This window comes from Lissotriton helveticus, chromosome 12 (genome assembly GCF_964261635.1).
Source record: "Lissotriton helveticus chromosome 12, aLisHel1.1, whole genome shotgun sequence".
Taxonomy (NCBI): Eukaryota; Metazoa; Chordata; class Amphibia; order Caudata; family Salamandridae; genus Lissotriton; species Lissotriton helveticus.
Window position 1 is genome coordinate 23082798 of NC_136073.1, and position 21018 is coordinate 23103815.

Below are 21018 nucleotides of genomic sequence, written 5' to 3' on the forward strand. Positions count from 1 at the left end.
TTTGAGGCGTTAGGGGAGTGACAGATAGTAGCCAATGGGCTACTTACCTTTAGAGTGTCTACACCTCTATATGTCCACTTCATTATTATTATTAATTCCCATTTGTAATGCGCACGGCACCCATTGGGTTTCTCGGCGCTGAGGAACTGCAAGGAGATCCTAAAGACACCATGATTAGCAGAGCGATGTTTTTAAAAGTTTGCGACATTGCATTAAAGAAGTGCAGTTTCTTATATACTGAGGCAGAGCGTTCCACAGTTTCGGCCTTAAATAAGCAAAAGAACATCCGCCGGATTGAACCCAGTGGATTCTGGGCTCACAGTATCGGACCTGGCTGGCTGATCTCAAATCTAGGGAGGGAATATAAGGGGAGACCAGCTCTTGGGCATGTTTCGGGCCAAGCCCTACTTGATTTTTTAAGAATTTGTAGAGCACAGCAATCACCCAAAGGCATCAAGGTGCTATAGACTACCGTCCACTAGATCTCCAGCTGCAGAAAATATCTACATTGAGTAAAGTCAGGTCTTAAGAGCTTTCCTGAAAGGCAAGCTCTGAGGAATGGCCCTTATTTTTTGTGGAAAGGTGTTCTTGCGGCCATAGAAAATGCTATGTCGCCCCATTTCTTTCTTTAAGCATTTGGCACTGTGTGCTGGAGTTGAAGCGATGAACGAAGATGTCTAACTGGGGTGTACCAACTAAACATGGCTTTTAATGTTTTTGGATATGGGAGTTGAAGAGTCTTGTGTACCATGCAGAGAGATTTAAAGCTGATGCGCTTACTAACTGTGAGCCAATGAAGGGTCTCCAATCCCTTCGCGGCCGACTGACCCCATGGAATGTCCAGAACAATGCATTTTGCATCACCTGGAGTCTGTGCTGCGTGTTCTTATTCGAGTCCAGGTATAGTGAGTTGCAGTAATCCAATCTGGACACTACCAGGGCAAGAGCAACCTGCTTACGACCAGGTACATGTTGCTATTGTGCGACTCACCTGGGCATTAAAGTTTTGCAGCGTGAATCTTTCTGGATTCATAATGCTGTGCATATTCCGCAATCTGGTGGTTGGGTCCGGAATCGTAGTCTTTCTTCTCTTTTTTTTTGTAGCCCAGGTGGGCGTCGACGTCCCACCATTTGGTGCACCATCGGTGACGTCGGCGTGCTTCCGGCGGAAGCTACCACCCTTGGGCGCCATCTTCAGATTCTTTTTTTCCGCCGTTGGGTCTGGATCGTCGCGTGAAGCTCCAGAAGTTTTTGGAGGAAGAAAGGAGAAAATATAGCAAATCTTCAACAGAGAAGACCTGAGAAGATCGGGAGAAGAGGACCTTTAGAGAAGAGACGACGAAGAAAGGAGAGAATTTCGAAATCTTCGACGTCCTTGGAGGAATGCGCACACAGGGGGCCCCCTGAGCGCAGGGATGTACAAGACGCCCTTTAAATTCTGCAAGAACTGCCACCACAAGTTCGCACAGAAAGACCAGCACCCAGTCTACAACCTCTGCCTGCCTATTGACCACGAGAGCAGAGACTGCAACGCCTGCTCCGTCTTCAAGCCGAAGACACTTCGAGTTCGAGAAAGACAGAGGACGGCTCACCACACAATGCAGGGCAAGGGCCAAGCCCTGACGCTTTACGAACTTGGCCTCTCCACAGACGACGAGGACAACATCGCCGAAAGGCCCAGATGACTTCACGGTCGCTGAGACCGATAAGAAAACACCTGATAAGGTAGGAGAGTCTACGACCCTGAAAACTCCCACAGGGCCTCGAAAACCAGAGGCAGACTCTCGATAGTCTGAGCCCAGAGCCTCGAAAGGAGCACCGGCGTCGAACAAATCGACGACCGAAGCTGCATCCTCCGAAAAAGAGCCTAGCGGATCCTCCGAGAAGGACTCCCGGAGGCCGAAGACCAGCAAAAAGCAAAGGTCATCGAAGTAGGTCCCAGAAAAAGGACCTTCGACGTCGAAAGAAAAGGAGCCGAAGAAAGCTTCGACGTCGACGGCGCCGCCGAAAAGGGCGGCCGAAACGCTCGACGACGAACAGGCCGCAGAGATGCAGAGAAAGAGAAAGAGGCTCGAGGCCGAAATGGAGAACATCCTTCAGAGAAAGAAGGATTTCGATGAAAAAATGAGGAGTTACAAGATCCCCTCGAAGCCGACATCGAGCTTCGCTGTGGTACAGGAGCTCGAGGAGTTCGACGCTGAAGAGCCGCCGAAAACCCCGGAACCTTCGGAGCACGAAGAGGAGGAAGACCTCTACTACACAGAAGGGGATTACGGGGAGCAGCAGTGAAGCTACGGCTCGGGTTCCTCGACGGCCCAAGACCAGGAATGGCAGGACATCGAGGCCGAAAACCCAGAGGAGGCGGTAGAAACATACCCCTCGAGGCCTTCACCACCGGATGACATTGGGGCATACAATGAGGTGGTCAGAAAGGCAGCAGCGGCTTATGGAGTTAAGATGGAGGAGGAGAAGCCAGAAGCAGACTTCCTGCTCGAGACATTGCTCCCCATACAGACAAGAAGTCAATTCCTGCCCATGCTCAAGAGTATCACAGACCAGGGGAAGGAAGCCTTCAAGGATCCGGCTACATGCAGATCAGTGACGCCGAGGACGGAGAAAAAATACAAATTCTCCTCCCAAGACCCGGCTTACATCAAGGGATCCGTCACAGCAGATTCTATAATCGCTGCAACGGCCAGGAAAAGGGCAAACGTCCCAACAACGTCTGGACCCCCACCTGACAAAGAAAGCAGGAGGATGGATCTAACTGGCAGAAAAATTGAGAGAACGCCGCAGCACACTGGCGGATGGCGAGCTCCAATGCACTCCTGAATAGGCATCAATACCAGCACTGGGATGAGATGGGACAGTTGCTCAAGCACCTCCCGGAACAATACCGTGAGAGGGCATCACACCTTGTGGAAGAGGGGAACAGCATCACCAATTCTTGCCTGAAGACAGCCTTGGATGGGGCAGAAACATCCAGCAGACTGATGGCTATAGGCATCACTGAGAGAAGGCAAGCCTGGCTCAGGATCTCAGGCTTCAAGGCTGAGGTCCAGAACAACATCCTGAACACACCCTTCAACGGGGAATCACTGTTCGGAGCCCCAGTGGATGAGAAGCTCACCCAATTGAAGAAGGACAACGAGACCGCAAGGTCCATGGGGGCCCTGCAGTTCAGGGGGATGAGAAGAGGCACCCCTACGCGGAGGCCGAACGGCAGAGGTGGAAGTCAGCGAGGAGATTCTCACCAGAGTTTCCACCAGGGGCAACAGAGTGACAACTAAGGCCACCAGGGCCAGCAGAGGCAAGGCTGGAACTACCAAAGCAGGGGCTAGTCCTTTCGGTCGAGAGGAAATGGACAGGGCCAGAGAAGGAGAGGCGGTGAACAACCACCCTCTAAGTGACTTCACACGGGAGAAGGTGCTCCACCACCCAAACACTCCGGGGGAGGAGCACGGAAAAACAAAGAGGGGGGGGGCTACACGGGCAAGACACAAAGGAACATGTAACGCCGGTAGGAGGAAGATTGAGATTTTTTCTCCAGGAGTGGAGAAAAATAACAACAGACAAGTAGATACTCAATATCATGCAGTTCGGATACTGCATAGAGTTGGAAAAGAGGCCACCAAACAGAAAACCAAAGAAAAGACAGCATTCGGGAAGAGAGCTGCAACTACTTCAAGAGGAAGCCAAAGAACTCCTCCTCAAAGCGGCCATCGAACGAGTACCTTTCAAAGAACGGAACAAGGGAGTGTACTCAAACTACTTCCTAGTGCCAAAAGTGGACGAAAGTCTAAGACCCATCCTGGACCTACGGTTCCTAAACAAATACGTAAAAACTCAAAAATTCTAAATGACGTCCCTACAAGAGGTCATCCCACAGATAAAGGCAGGGGACTTCTTGTCCACCATAGACCTCAGACGCGTACCTGCACATCCCCATGAACAGGCAGCACAAGCACATGCTAAGGTTCACAGTAAACGAGGATCACTACCAATTCACGACCCTCGCTTTCGGCCTAAAGTCCGCACCAAGAGTGTTCACCAAATGCCTCGCGGCAGTGGCCGCACACCTAAGAAGAGAGGGGATACACGTATACCCCTACTTCGACGACTGGCTGGTAAAGGCAAGCTCTTACAGGACATGCAAAGAGCATGCAGAACAGGTGACAAGAACACTAGCAAGCCTGGGTTTCTCCATACACTGGGGAAAATGCTCACTAGAACCAGAGCAAGTGAAGATCTTCCTAGGAGCCCAGACGACACCGTCCGATGCAGAGTCTCACCGAGCGAAAAGAGGACGCTCAGCCTACTGAGGGAGAAACGTCACTACCAGAAGGGGTGATCTCTGACAGTGAGGACTGTGAGCAAGATCTTGGGGATGATGGCATCATGCATACACTTGGTCCCCAATGTACGACTACAGGTGAGACCACTCCAAGAGTGGCTACAACAGCAATGGTCACAAGCTACAGGAAGTTGGGAGGATCTAGTGGTTGTAACGCACAGGGTGCAGGAGGAGATAAGGTGGTGGACAAGGGAGAGAATAACAGAAGGGAAGCCTCTAACACCACCGGACCCAACAGTGACCATCACCACAGACTCATCCCAAAAGGGGTGGGGCGCACACATGAACAGGCTCAGAGTGAGGGGTCTGTGGAGCCCTTCAGATGCAGTCAGGCACATCAACTACCTGGAACTGAAAACTGTGTTGCTAGCCCTCAAGGCTTTCCAGAAGCACCCGTACAACCAGAAGGTGCTAATACAAACGGACAACACCCCAACGATGTTTTACATAAACAAACAGGGGGGAACTCAGTCGTTCCCTCTATCAAACCTGGCACAGGAGATCTGGAAATGGGCTATACCACTAAAAAATAGACCTGCTAGCCATACACCTGCCAGGGAAGGACAATGTGGAAGCAGATTGGCTCAGCAGGCCGACTTCAGCGTCCCACGAGTGGGAACTCAATACTCAGGAAACAGAGAGACTATTCAGGAAATGGGGCACGCCAACAATACACCTATTTGCAACACACCGGAATGCAAAATGCCAGTACTTTGCATCCAGGCAACCAGAGGCACTGTCCCAGGGAAATGCCCTATGGATAAGCTGGTCGAAAACATTTGCCTACGCTTTTCCCCCGATACCATTGATCCCGAGGGTTCTCAACAAATGCATGAAGAGCAAAATGACGCTCATCCTTGTGGCACCACAATGGGCCAGACAGACCTGGTTTTCTCAGATAATGGAGATGGCGCAGGGGACACCACACAAGTTCCCAAAAAGAAGAGACCTGCTCTCCATGGAAAACGGAGAAATCCTACGCCCAGAGCCAGAGAGCCTCAACCTCTCAGCCTGGCTCCTGAGGACTTAGAATTCGCACACCTAAAACTACCAGAGAGCACCCTGTGGGTGCTACGAGAGGCAAGAAGGCCCAGCACACGCAAGTGCTATGGGGAAAAATGGAAGAGATTCACTCAATGGTGTTGCAAGAAACAGCTCCAAAGGAAACTGACCAAGGAATCCACGGTGCTAAGGTACCTCACGCACCTAATTAAGGCTAAGCTAAGCTCATCCTCGCTGAGGGTGCACCTGGCCGCGATTGTGGCATACACAAGAGGAGAAACAGGGAGAAGTTTTTTCACATCCCAAGTCGTAAAAAGATTCCTGGAAGGAGCTAAAAGAATAGCGCCGCCAAAAAGAATGCCGCCGCCGGCATGGAACCTAAATGTGGTGCTGACGGAGCTCATGAAAGCACCTTTCGAACCCATCCACAAAGCATCACTGCAAATGTTAACAATGAAGACGGCCTTTCTGGTAGCAATCACCTCGCTACGAAGGGTGAGCGAACTGCAGGCACTCACACTACAAGAACCCTACATCCAGATACACAGTGACAGGGTCGTGATGAGAACAGACCCACACTTCATGCCAAAGGTGGTGTCAAGGTTCCACATGAACCAGAGTATTCAGATCCCTAGCTTCTTCCAAAACCCCACTACAAGCGCAGAGAGGTCACTCCACACCCTAGACGCTAGAAGGGCTGTGATGCACTACATCGAGAGAACGAAGGAACACAGGAAAACAAAACAGTTCTTCGTATCCTTCGCAAACAGTTACATGGGCAAACCAGTCACTAAAAACACCATAGCGCGATGGATCGCGCAGACAATACAATTCTGCCACAAACAAGCTGGCCAGGAGCTAACTGGAGGGGCACAGGCCCACTCCACCAGGAAGAAAGGAGCAACAATTGCCTTTCTGGCCAACACACCAATCCAGGACATATGCCTGGCGGCAACATGGGCTTCAGTGCACACTTTCACTAAGCACTATTGCGTGGATGTACAGTTGAACAAAGAAGCACAAGTAGGGCAGAAAGTGCTTCAACATATATTCAACAACCAACGCTCATCTTCCACCCAACCGCCACAAAAGTGAGGTAAACCGCTACAAAATCTATGCACAGCATAGTGAATCCAGAAAGATTCACGCTGCAAAACGAATAGTTTCTTACCTGTCGGTGTAGTTTTGCAGCTTGAAGATCTTTCTGGATTCACTAGCGAACCCACCCGCCTCCGCCAGAAAGATGAGGCTGGAGAAGAAGGTGGAAACACATAGAAAGAAAGAAAGTTGAAACTTAGAAGATACGTGAAAACAGACGTCAAAACAATTACGTTAAAAAAAAAAAGGATTAACAAACAAAGCCATGGATTCACTACAAAACAGAAAAGGAGAAAGAGACAGAAAAAAAGAATCCGAAGATGGCGCCCAAGGGTGGTAGCTTCCGCCAGAAGCACGCCGACGTCACCGAAGGTGCACCAAATGGGGGAACGTCGACGCCCACCTGGGCTACAAAAAAAAAAAAAAGAGAAGAAAGACTACGATTCCGGACCCAACCACCAGATTGCGGAATATACACAGCATAGTGAATCCAGAAAGATCTTCAAGCTGCAAAACTACACCGACAGGTAAGAAACTATTCGTTAAGTTCAGTATCCATCAGCACTCCGAGGTTCTTAGCCTTTTCCCCCAGAGTTGGACAGGTTCCTAAAGAGTGAGGCCAGCAGCTACTATTCCAGCTAGGTGCCCCTGCACCAAAAATCATCAATTTAGTTTTTTCTCAGTTGAGTTATGAAAGATTACATGACATCGATTCTGCAACATTGGCCAGGCAACATGAGACGTTCTCTGCTACCAGGCATGGATTCTTGGGGATTGACACCATGATTTGAGTGTCGTCAGCATACGACACTACCTCCATTCTCAATGACTGGATTATTGCAGCTAGAGGGACCACATAAAGATTAAAAAGCGTGGGGCTCAAAGATGAGCCCTACGGCAGTTCACACAAGTCAGAGAAAAGGCCTCTGAGTCGAAGTGCTGTAACTTCACCTTTGGGAAGGAGGACGAGAGGGCTTATGCTTGAGAGATGCCAAGACCTTGAAGCCTATCCAGCAGCAGCACAGGTGAGATGGTATCCAAGAGTATCCGCTCCACCCCTTGTCCTTCATCCAATAGACGCCTTATACAATCAGTGGCTGAGATAATGCAGTTTCTGTCCCAAAATGTTTCCTAAAGCCAAACTGGGAGGCATTAAACCAGTGCTACTGTTCTGCAGTTTCCATCAAATGGATGTTGAGGTGCATCTGCAGAATCTTGGCTGGAAGTGGAATTAAGGAGATCTGACGATAATATTTACAGTCCGTGATATCCAAATTTGGTTTCTTTAGGAGAAGCCTAATGATAGGCTGCTTCCAGCCCTGGGGGTAAGATTCGGATATGATCACATTGTTCATTAGTTTGGAAAGTGGGTCGGCTATAATCCTGGCCGCCATTTGGAGAACTGCTGGTGGGCAGGCTTCTAGAGGTTGATCTTGAGTTGGTTTTCAGAAGATATTGTTCTACCAACTTGGGGGAGAGTGTAGGAAACCCAGAGAGCCCTTTCAGCTCTTGACTTGAGCCTGATGACATCCATTTAGGTGTCAGTAAGTGCCCGCTAGTGGTACTTGACTGAATAGGCGTAGTGATGGTTAGGCCAAAACCTGCATAAAAATCTGTGGTCTTGGAGTGGAAGAAGTTTGCTAGCTGATTACAGAACATTTGAGAGCCCTCTGGCTCCTCCCTGGGTTGCGAGGCAGAAAGCTGCTGTACACGCCTAAAAAGTTATTTGGCGGAAGAGGCATTCTCAATTTTGTGGGTGCAATATTTAGACTTCTTCTCAGTTAGCGTGAGCCTGTATTCTTTAAAAATAAGAGATTTGTTCTTGTTCAGCTTAAGCTTTCCCCCAGCTTTAGCTTTGAACATAAAGCAGAGCACTTTAAATTGTACTCTTTTTCCAATAGGTAGCCTATGCAGCTCTCGGAGAATTGGTTCGGGGGGGAAGGAGGGGCTGGCAGGGGGGGGGTGCGGGGAGGGGGAGGGGCTGGCAGCGGTACTGCTCGGAAGTCGAGTAAGAAGCCTTGCTGCAGAATTCTGTACAACCTGAAGATGACTGGTAGACGCCTTGTCAGCGCCCAGATACAGAACATTCCCATAATCCAGTCTTGAAAGGATAAGCGTCTGAATTAGTGTTCTCAGTGCCGAGTGAGGGATAATCCAGATAATTTTCCTGACCCATTTCATGACTGCAAAGCAGATGGCTGCTACTACAGCTGCTTGAGGGCGCATAGAAAGAGCATCATCTAACCAAAAGCCCAGGCTTTTCACTTTGGCAGAATGGGTAGGAACAATTCCTAAAGAAGCAGGCCAGGACTCTGGGCACCACGATTGAGGGTTTCAACCCACGATCGGAACCTCGGTTTTGTCACCATTCAATTTAAGCAAATGTGTGGGAAGTTAGCATAACCCTGACCCAGAGATTCTAATTCTGCCAAAGCTGAAAGGTGCAATTCTCAAAGTCGTGTCCCCATCCAGTAGCACACCTTGGGGGTGGAACTGGCATGAGGGGACAAACTCCTAACTAGCTAATGTTTCCACCTGTCCTGGCACCAAATGGGCTCAGGACGGGGGGGGTGGCATTCCCCCTGTCTTGGGAAGCCTTGGGTTGCAGATCAAAGGCAGCAGAGGTCTTTGAAGCCTCCTGCCGGAGCAGTCATTGTTTATTCCCATACTTGCATGGGATCAGAAACCTGTCTGTGGTGGCAGGCTGGTCTACAGTAGTCAGCCAGAGCACTAATAGTCTGTAGGTTTTTAGGGGCCATCTTGGTGCATGTACTAATAAATCCATAAGTAGAATCAGTGTGAGTTTATTCATATGATATGTTTGATACCAAACGTCTCTAGTTTCAGTGAAGCCATCGTGTAGCTGGGGAACTTGTAATTACCAGTGTCCAGCACATGTACTCAAAATGACTTCCCTGTCCCCTTATAATATCTAAGAATTGACTTAGACATTGCAGGGGCATATCGGCTCATGTAGATATGTCCACACATGTAGTATACCTATACTGCATGCAGTGTCTGCTGGAATGGCACAGAGGAGGTGTGACATGCTGTCTTAACTTTTTTATGCACCATGCCACGCAGCCTGTCATGGCAGTTTGCATGATGGTGCTGAGGGGGTCTCTTAATGTGGCACAATACATGCTGCAGCCCTTAGGGACCCTCTTTAGCGTTCCTATGTACCAGGGGTACAATTTACTAGGGACTTACAGGGGGTGCTAAAGGTTTTACCAATTTTGGGAACAATCGTAGAGTTTTAGAGAAAGAGATATGGCACCAGGGACCTGAATAGCAGGAACCCAGTGCACTTATGTTAAAATTGCATAATATACCTGGCAAAAAGGGAGGGTTCCCATGCCAAAAAGGGGCACTTTCCGACACACACTTTACGGCCTAAAGGCTCGCGTATTCTTAAATATAAGACCCACTACAGCCTTGGATTCATATTTTCTTGGTATCTTGAAATGGAAACTATTTTTAGAAACTTTCTTTCAATTTGCATTATCCAAACCTGCTCTTGGCATGAGTCATATATTCATAATCTTTGGCTAGCTCAATGAGAGTTTACCTTTTCCGCCTATTCAACCTATTTGTGGCGGCAAAATGTTTCCTGAGCACAAGTCTGTTGCCTTATTTCTCATTCTTATTTCAACCAAGCTTCCATCAACAGGTTTTCTCGTGTTGATAAAAGGCACTTGGGAGAGGGCTGTACATAGCAAATAACCCTCTTTAATTTGTTTTTTCTAAATGAATAGCCAAATGATATTAAGGCTGTTGAAGAAAAATGCAAATGGACAGTGGCTTTACATCACCATTGCTGCTTTTCTCTGTGTGCCTGTCCACATTTTTGTTAAAGTTTACCCTGTTTCAAGAGGAGTAGATAGTAAGGGTGGGCGTAGTTCGCGAAGTAGCGCTACGCGAAGCTACGCGAAGTGCACTACGCGAACTTCACGTAGCACTACGCGAGCTGCGTAGTAGCATGTTCGCACTGTGCAAGATGCGTTTTCAATGATTGCACAGTGCGGACAAGCATCCGGCACTGTGCAAGCATTGAAAACGCCATCTTGCACAGTGCGAGCTGTAGTTTTCTGCTGCTCGAGTAGATTACTCGAGCGGCAGCTTTCTCAATGCGAACAGGTAGTTTCTCATTGAGAGCGGTCGCGAGCATGCGCAACCACTCACAATGAGAAACCTGACCTCCTCGCGTTGAGAATCTCGCCGGGATGTCATTTTGCTTGCTCGCGGTTGCGAACATGACGTTCAGGACTGTGAACAAGCAAAAAATGACCGCTGCACTACGCTACGCATGTTCGCACTGTGCTACGTGCAGCTCGCGTAGTGCGAAGTTGCGAAAACTTCGCAAACTCCGTGAGCGTAGCGTAGTGCTTCGCCCAGGGTTAGTAGATAGTCAAATTAAAGTTTTCAGTTGTTCATTACCTGGTGACCATCTCCGATGAGTGGATGTCAATGATGACTGGGAGCATTGCTGAAAATGGAAACAAAGTAAGTATTTCCTACTCTCGTCATTTAGTTTAGAACTTTTCCGCTTAGTACTCTTTGGTTGACCAACGTACTTCACATTCAAAAAGCCCCCTGACACTTTATAAAAAGGCCTGTTCCATCTTTAGCCCTAAATATTGACCCTATCTGTACCCCCATAATGGCTCACCTGTGTACCACGTTCTCTGCATTTATGCCCACTCAAAGGAGGAACCCCAGTTGTGTCTTTTCTATATGTTCGCTTTCATGACCATTAGGGTAATAATAGTAGCTTGTTATTTTGATTACACTTCCTACCATGCATATGATACTTCAACAAATGGTAAATAACCGGTATTACTATGACCCAGGCTATGAAAAAATCGCTTGTATCTCTCACAATCAAAAGAAGCAAAGTAAGTTCATATGTGCATCTTTCTCCAGTTGAAAAACCACTCGCTAATGAGTACTTTACTGTGCCTTGTGCAAGAAGATGGTTCCAACCTCACGATTATAGTTTTACAGTGGCTGTCCTGGAAAGAAGAGGGTTCTTCGACACTGTGTACTCAAGTGCTGATGTTTTCTGGGTGGCCTTCTAGAGGGCCTAATATTTAGTCGTGGCCCACCTCAGTAAAAAAATTGTTGTCCTGAGATTTTCATTTTTGATTTCTGTTTTTGTATCATTCGAGAAGTAATTTAGCTTGGGTAGACATTGCTAATCCGGGCCACATTTTTCTGGACGACATTTTAAAAAATTGCAGATGTTTTGCAGTGATTTAATATATCTGAAAGAAACACGTTAATTATAGATTCCTTACCTTAGAATTACCTTCAGGCGTCAGACTGGATCCAGAAAGTTTTTTCGTCAGCAGTACCTTCACGTAGGAAGGTGGCGTCGGTCGGCTCCGCGTGACGCCCCGTCAGCTACTTAGACTCCGCGCTGGCGTCAGTTTTTCTTTTTCCGCGCCAGCCAGCGAAGATCTGGGAAGAGCGGTACCTCAGTCATTTTTTTACTTTGTTTTTCTCGACTTTTGTCCGCGTCTTGTTTCGAGTCTCCGATTCCGAACAGGTGCATGAGGGATGCCCCGTTTTAAGGTCTGCGGTTCCTGTAACCGATTGATGTCGGTGACGGATCCGCACCGCGTGTGCCTCATGCCTGGAGCGCGACCACAACCCCAAGTCGTGCTCCGACTGTCAGCTGTTGGCGCTGAAGGCTTTGCGGGAGCGGTCCCGAAAGCTGCTTGAACACTGACCGTCGGCGCAGTTTAAGGTCCCGGTCGAGAGGGAGGTCGAGGGACCAGTCGCGGAGCCACCTCCATTCCGGTTCGAAATCATCTAAGTCTTCGCACTCGGGGTCAGGTAAGTCGAAGCATAAGAAGGAGTCAAAGAAGCATCGTCGGTCTTCAACTTCTCCTAAACGGTCAGCCGATCAATGAGGCACGTGGGTGGTGCCACTCCTGCGGTTCCCCGCCCAGCTTTGTATGTTCTACGAAGCGATGCATGCCATCTTAGGGCGGACCCCGCTGGCATGCCTTCGGGCCGCGCAGTCTCTGTTCTGGGTACCTAGGTCTTCGCTGCCGGCGGCTCTTGCCACGGCGCCGCAGGCCCCCCTTGGATCCATGGCCTGGATCCGGATCGGCGGCGGTTGATCTCGTTACACCTCCACCGGTGCAGCTTCCTACAACACCACTACCGCGTTCGGCGCCGGTCGGCTCCCTGGCCGGCGTCGACCCCCGTCCTCCTTCCTGACGTGGACACTGAGCCGGACCGGCGTCGTATCCGGTGCCGGATGGGGTTTTTATGTCCCTGTTCACTCCTGGGTTCCCTTTCCAACAACAGTGGCACCTAGAGGATGATGAGGAACACTGGGAGGGGTCCGGTCACCCTTTAATTGACCAGCTAGATACTGAGCAGGACTGGATAGAGGAACTGGGGGATGCCACTGGTCTTGACACTTCACCCAACCTTGGCATGTTTTCTCCTCCTACCATGGGTACGGAGGAGGGAGCGTCGTATTCAGTGGTGTTGCGTAGGGCGGCTGGGGCGCTCAACCTCAAGCTTCCTAAGGTGGCGGTCAGAACTAACCTCCTGACTGAGGTGCTTCAACCGGCAGGAAGCTCTTTGGAGCCCATGCTGCTGTTTGGAGCCCCTGCTTCCGTTTAATGAGGCCCTCATTAATGTCCTTTTGGGCACATGGTCCAGGCCCAACACGGGGGCTCCCGTGGACAGGATGATCACCCGAAGCCACCGCCTGGCTCCGGGTGACCCCACTTTCCTCTCCCAACACCCCACCCTCCAAGTGGTCCAAGCTTCCACCTGCAAAAGCACCTTCCGTACCGCTCCACCGGAAAGGGAATCCAAGAAGCTGGACCACCTTGGCAAGAAAAGTTTCTCTTCCGACAGCTTAGCCTGCGGTCCGTAAACACCGCATGTCTCTTGAGCCATTATTTGCACTCAGTGTGGGATACGGTGGCGTAAGTGCTGCCTCAGTGTCCGGAGGAGGCCCAGGCAGTGCTCTCTCAGGCTGTTGCCGCCGGGAGAGATGCAGCAAAGTTTACGATATGTTGTGGACTGGACACCGCTGACTCTCTGTCCAGGACCATTTCAACGTCGGTAGCGCTTCGGTGCTACGCCTGGATGAGGTCCGCTGGCTTTTCAGGGGATGGCCAGAACCCCTTGATGGACATGCCCTTTGATGGCCGTCACCTTTTTGGCGACGAAGCAGACAACACCCTGGAGCACTTAAAGGACTCATTGGTAATTTATTTTAATATTGTTTTTATTTAAGGTTTTCCTTTGATTCAAATTCGAAAACGTGAGCAAAGCAGGTGTTAGCAGAGGATCTTACTTCCTGACAGTGTTTTGCTAACTAAATCTGAGGACTCCTTCAACAAAGAAAATTTGTCATATGCCAAACTAATCTAAAAGAAAAGCTAACATCAACTCCAGCTGAACAGAAGAGAGTTCCAGATGCTGCAGAAATACGGCAAGACAGAGTTCACATAAGATTGAAACTGATAGGTGAAGGGGATCAAATATTTTATCATTGTAACAACAAGTGCTACAAGTCGTTTACAATGAAAAAAAGCCTGGAAAAAATTGGCAGAAACCAGGAAATCACGACAAAAATCAGAGTCTTCTGAGAAAGAGATGAACGCCAAACCCATAATCCATTCACTTAGAAGATTGATGGCTCCTCCCCGTCCATCTCCAACAACTGATCAGAAAGCAAACGATCTTCAATGTGTTATCTAGATTAGCCAGAACAGGATCCAAAGGGATTGATGAAAGAACAAAGTACAGAGTATGTGAGTCTGAAAAGGCAAACATGTTTTTATCTGCAGCTTGGTTCTTCCATGATGAAGTTTTCAGTCGAGTTGCTGATCTAAACAGCAAGGTGAATGTATATGCTGCAGATTTGTATTCCCACTGAACTGCATTCATGCATACATTCAAAAATATGAATGTGCAATCAGCTCCCAGCAGCAATGTAAGCAGCAGCCTTCAGTTAAGGCTGCACTCTCTTGAGGGCTGGCTTTGGGTTCACACACAGTGAGGTTAGAGAAATAATGGTCGACATTGATAAAGCTGTATTGATCCATAATAATGAAATTAAGATTTTTCTGTTGTGAATGTACAATGACAGAACTCTTTTTTTGTCAGTCTAATAAAAAGAGTGAGACACTCATGGTGTTCTTGGCTGATTTGACTTCTGAAGTTCTTGCCGTCAAAAAAGATCACAGCATGCAGTAAAATCGTCAGGAACTATTTTAAGAAAAGTCCTGAAAAATTTAGATTTTGTACTTAATGACGCATTTTGTAATGTTCCAGAGCTCCGCAGATCATGGGAGTCAACAAGAATGCCTGATTTTGTATTAACATTTCTTACTTAATTGTTTAATATCAGCTAAGCACAACTGTTACAAACTAAAGTTCTTGAGTTCGGAACAGAAGCCCACATTACTGCTGGTGGCTTTGAAGATATAAGCAAAGAAGTAGAAGACAGTCCTATGAACCGACCGGCTTATGCTGTGCAAATGTACTATCTTTTCCAAATCATGTTTTATTAATTACATCACGGCAAAAAGAAAACTCTGCTACACATGACTGTCCACGCAGTTTATGCCAAGTGAAAAAGTAGAGAGCTGTTCACTGCAAAGAATAGGGGGGTTTTATCAACAATATACAATAACATAGTATGGAGCAGGAACTTATTAGCAGCTTATGCTGTAAAATCTTGTGGATCCGGCAGCACACCACTTCTAAGTCGCTTTACTAGTAGTGGATTTACAATTGCTGCTCTTGATAATTTTGATTTTGAAGACATCTCTTCTTTGTCTGGAACATCCAACACACATGATACTGCCATGGTGCATTTTCAAGACTGCCAATGAAGTAGCTGCTGGAAAACAAGCTGTCAGCTGTAGGCATAAACAAAGGTAGCTACAAACTTATAACCCAACTGTCTTGCCAATGTGTGCAAAATCACTACAAGCCATCAACTGACCCAGTCTACCAGAAAGTTTCAAAGTGGCTGAGGACATGGATCTTCTACCTGATGCTGCGATCCACAAAGCTGATTTAAGTGAATTTATATCGCTTTTTCAGTGCAGACTGAAGGATGAAAAAAGCCAGTTCCTCTGTGGGCTGGAATTCATGCTCTTATCGCCAAGAATACCTTCCCACTGAAGAAGGTTGGGTTATTACCAGTAACACCATCTCCAGTCACAAATTACTTAACAGTATACACAGCTCTAATAAATTTCCAAAATGTGCATGCTCATATGAAGATGAAATGTCTAAAACATGTTTTTTCATATTCAGATCATAACCCGTGTTTGGTGTATACTTAAAGGGATTAAAAACTAGTTTTTGGTTCATTTCCATACGTCTCTTCTTCCTCTATTATATTTTCCAAAATGGCGGAAGGGTTGCTCTGAGGAGTTATTTTCTGTCTTTTTAAGACTACTTGACCCCCAAAACTTATATTTCGACTCCAAAATAATGTATATAGGTCTCATGGTTCCTGAAATATTACATCATCACTGCAACATCCACCATTTTGAAAAATGCTGTTAAAAAATAAATTGACGTAGCAGTGTCTACCCAACCTAAATTACTTTTCTAATGATACAAAAACTAAAATCAGAAAGGAAAATCTCTGGACAACAATTGTTTACGGAGGTATATCAGGTGGCTGAGATGAATTGTGCTCCTGTTTTTTGGATGCTGGATTTGCGTAATGCTGTCTGCTATTTCAGAGATTTGCTAGACTTGGTTAGCTCAGTGACAAGCCACCAAAATCTTTCTAATTCAGTAAGGCAAAGAATGCATTAAACCGAAACCCAATTCCTGTTAGCTTGACAAATCTGTTCCATAGTTTTATAGATGCACTGGAAAAGCCCCTCCCACGTTGCATTCATTTAATACTGTGGACGGGTAACTTCTGCAATTTGAAATAAATTGCAATCTAGCTTTTCGTTTAAGATTGAGATTAGAAAATTGGGTGGCAACACATTTTGGGAAATATGTTTGTTTGACACCTACTGCCTCCCTTGAAAACAGATATGTTGAATATTAACGCCTACTTAAAGCCTTGATGTCCGATGCCTCTAAAATGGGAATATATAAGTGTCCGTTTGGAATCTTGGAAGGCCATGCTACTCTCACAGTATATGTGATATTTCACTGCTCATGTATGCAAGGGTTCTAACAAGTTGCTCTAAATGTACACAACTGATTGTAGGTGAGAATAGGGACAATAATTATATACAATTTTCATTAGGTAAGGTATGTCTGTAAAGGTTTGACAAGTAGGCATGTGTTCTTGAAGATACTTTCTAACATATATTGTGATAAGTATTTTGTAGAACTGGGTATATATTTATCAATAAAAACTTCTGATTGTAGTTGTTTGTGATGGTCTGGTGCATGGCACACCACATTAGGGGATGTGGCCCACAGCTCAGCACCCTTAACACAAGAGCTTCCTAGACGTCTTTGAGTTCAGGAGAGAGAGAACGGATTTTCTCATTGTTCTGTATGAAAGAAGGGCATGTTTCCATAAGTCAAGTAATTGTCTCAAATGTCATACAAGCATAACACCGTAACCAAATGACATAAGGGATTGTGTTGATATGTAGTGTTAATAACAACCCTGAAATAATAACTTCTGTATTTCAGATTTAATGTTTAGCCTTGAATTAAGAAGCCACCATCTTAAAAAAAGCTCTGTAAAAAGTAAAAAATCTTGCTACATTTCCAAGTTGGTTCTTTGTCATTCATTGATCAACAATTCTTTTAAGAATGTGTTCACACAACCACCACTATGTAAGTGCCATCAAATTCATCACCTAGAACAGATTTAATTGGGGTTCTGTTTTTACATCAACTATAGCTTTGTATGATTCACTGCCATCCTAATGTTTCTATAATGCTTATTTGTATCTGTATATCTACTGTTAAGTCCTGTAAAGAAGGTCGGATCATATAAATCTAGGGATTTGGTCAAAATTGAGAGCAGAGTGATGGGCCTTTGTCTAACAGCACTTGCAAATTCAGGAAAATGACGAGATCCACCAAATTATTTTTCTGTTATATTATATGTTTGCATAGGTCTTGGATCTACATCTGTGCAAGTGTTCTGAATAAACAGAATTGAGGAGTGGCTAGCTTGGCTCCAAATGCCTTTATAGAATATACGTGTTCTGTTAAGCTTCAAAGAAATGCAACTATCTTATGCTTTGCGCTTGCAGTACCAATTTCTGTGAGGTGTCATGGTCTCGGTAGGATTATAGATGGAAGTTTTTTTTCTTGAAGACCTATTTACCAAAAGAAGATGCTGTAAGGTGGTTGCAAGTACCTCTTCCCTATCTCGCCTGTGTGAAGAGCTGTTCTGTTAGTTCCAGCAGTGGAACAGGCTACAGCGCTCTCCGACTGAGGTCACTATTGGCATGTGCATGTCCGAGAATTTCAGTTTAATTTTTAAGAATGAAACAAAAATTATTTGTTTTTTAGGTTTTTATGCGACAGGAACAGCAATGAATTCCTATTTTACAGAAAGCGAGCAGCGGAGATCCGAAAAGGCAAGGAAACGGTGGATGAGCCCAATCGGAAAGGTAAAAACCCCAGATATCAGGGGCTGCTATTCCTTTAAAACCATGATTTAATTTTCTCAGGTTGTTCTCTTCCTCCAGTTCGAACTATTTTTTGTTCCATAGATTTTTAGTCTAAAATGTTCATGAGTAATGTGCACCATTTAACAATAACTTTTATACAACTTTCTTTCTATAGCAAGCAAAACTGTAGCAATTGATATATATTTTTTCATCCTTTTCTGGATTTCCTTTTTATATTCTGCAGGTTTACTTTTTTATGCTTTTGTCTTAATATGATAAAGCTTTGGAGCCTGCAAAAGTTGTGGCGTTTCCATTTATTAAAACGGTTGCGGATGTCCCTACTACTGTTATTTTTGAGCTGCTTTAAATGCTGAAACCCTCCCACCCCAGAAATGACCTAAGTCACATTACACAGTGAGCAAGTTCATGGATGTTATAAGGTTCACATGTTTGTGACGTACATTTTATTATTCAAGTAACAAGTGAACAAAACACATGCAGGCTGGAATTGTTATTGTGGATGCACTAGTTTTAATTTAATCTTTAGAGGGTATCTGCACAAGTGAAATGAAAATAGTTTTCTTTATAGTAACTTTAAATGGAGATTTCCCATGGTTAGTCATTCCTGTACTGCTCATCCCCTGTCCTAATAAAACCAGCATTGGCATAGCCAATAGGTCTCGCCTGTGGTACCCTCTAAGTATTTAGCCTTGCAGCATATCCTGGGTGCTATATCATCTACTGTTATTTAATGTGGATGCATTAACAGTAATAGGCACATTAACCCCTTCGCTGCGGCCGCGATTTTTCCGCTGTGCGGTAAACAAAAGAACAGGGCGGGCCGTGACGAACCCCAGCCGTCATCCGCACACGCCTACCGCGGGGCGTGACGGCTGGGGTTCGTCACCAGCATGGGAGGGGTTAAAGCACTGCATTGAGAAGTTCTTATTTAACGTGTTATTTCTGTACAACCGGTAGTCTGAACTCGCATATCTAGAAGTACTTTTATACGTGATAATGAAGCAAAAGAGTTTTAGTGAATTCAATAATTTGCTTGATAACACAATTTATGTCTGGATGGCCAAAATGCAGTTGATCTTGCGTGGTTAAAAATACGCTATACTATCTGAATGTATCCGGAACTACAGAGATTTTTCCCTCATGGTGTTTGTTGTACTCAGACACGGCAGTATTTGGTCCACTTGAATTGGATTAAAATGCTGTATTCGAGGAGTTAGTTTTTTTTTGCCGTGTAACAGTTGTTTTTAATTTTTGTAGATGGGTCTTTTACACAGGACATTAGAACATGGCAGTTGTTCCAATAGTGAAACAAGCATTGGCATGGCCAATAGGTCTCGCCTTTGGGACCATATAAATGTTTAGCCATGCAACAATTGATGTTGTTGCACCAAGGATATTATGCTGCATAACTAAATACTTATAAGGTCCCAAAGGCGAGCCCTATTGGCTATGCCAATGCTTATCCTAAAAGGGGTCTAGTGCTAAAACATTTCTGTCACAAGGGTGCACCAAACAGCAAGGTAGAATGTGCTTTTGTTGCACTTAAACATTTTCATCCAATTATTAAATATTTACTTAACATAGCCAGACCTGTAGTCAGTAAATGTATGTAGTAGTAGCAATATAAGTATGTAGCAGTCAGTAAATGTATGTTTTTTTGATGATTGCTTTGCCTGTTCATGGATTTGCAGGACCTTGAGATTAAATTCCTTCCCTCTTTTCTTGCCCTTGCTTCATTCTTGGGCCTCATAGATGTAGGCTTGTGACTGTATGGTGTTTGAGTTGAGCCCCGTACTGACTGCCTGCTTAGTTTCAATCGTAGAGGATGATGTGGCCATGATCGTTGCGGAGAAGCTGGCCAAGCTCATATCCGAAGAAGGCCCGGGTGCTGAGGCCATCGCTAAGAAGAAGAACCTGAACAACCCAGCACTAAGGTAATAGGTGGTTAAGTGTTTGTTGGAGGGGCCAGAGCTTCTCACACTTTTGTTTCATTGTCCACCTCTGTGCTATTCTATTATAGCGTTTCATCAGCAATTATACCTCTTTGATGAGGCCCCATAACACTTTCTAGAGCTGTCCTTTGAGACCTGGAGCGTGTTGTCCAGACTTGGCACAGGAGCATACCTACCTGACCAGCACTTCTGTATGTAAGCAGAGGCATGTCTGCATTTACATACTGATCAGCGGTTGTGCTATGAGTCACGTGGATACAGCGTTCATGGAAAGCCATGTCTTTAATTCTTTTTGGAGTTCTCGATGGTGGTTGATGGCCCTTATACTTTTTGGGAATGTGTTCCATATCCTGAGAATATCCTCCCAGAAGCGGCTCCGACTAAAGCACATTTTTTGATTAGGGGAATTATCGGACGTGGAGTCATTGCTGATTTAAGTTCCTCCTTTGATTTTATGATCCGAAATTGGATTGTATGATGTTTGTACATGTGCCTTGAGTTGATCAATGTGCATTGCAATGGGCTTTGAGCAGTGTTCTTATTTCCACTGGTAAGTAGTGAAGACTTTGAGAGCTGGAGTAATGTAGGCCTAGCTGTTTAGGACTTGTTGTAAAGACTTTTCTGGCTACTCTTTTCTGGATTAGGTACAGTTGCTGATTAGTTTCCGAAGTAGTCCAGTGTAGTCATTTGTGTTATGAGTGGAAAATCACCATGGCCAAAGATAACTGTATCCAGTGTGAAAGGCCTAGGTAAGCTATCAACTTATATGTCTCTTGTCCTTGTCACTCAGTTGATTTGTGATTAGTGTGAGATGATCACACCATCAGGAGACTACGATCCTCTGTCGTGGGAGTAGAGTCCAATTGCAAGGGCCCTAAGTGATGTGCATATAATAACTTTATCATTACAAAGTACTACCATATGTATATGAAATCAGACACTTTTTTCAGTTTGGGCTTCAGCATTTAGGGTTTTGGTAACCCATCATGCCTAT

At 45.8% G+C, this 21018-nt stretch overlaps 1 protein-coding gene across 1 annotated transcript in view; it reads left to right on the forward strand.

Moving 5' to 3' along the window:
* Nucleotides 1-21018, forward strand: part of SUGP1 (SURP and G-patch domain containing 1) — a 117375-nt gene that overhangs the window by 50553 nt on the left and 45804 nt on the right. The window contains exons 6-7 of the mRNA XM_078670808.1: nt 17951-18051; nt 19883-20006. Coding sequence (XP_078526934.1) covers nt 17951-18051; nt 19883-20006 — 225 coding nt within the window. The remainder of the gene's footprint in view (nt 1-17950; nt 18052-19882; nt 20007-21018) is intronic.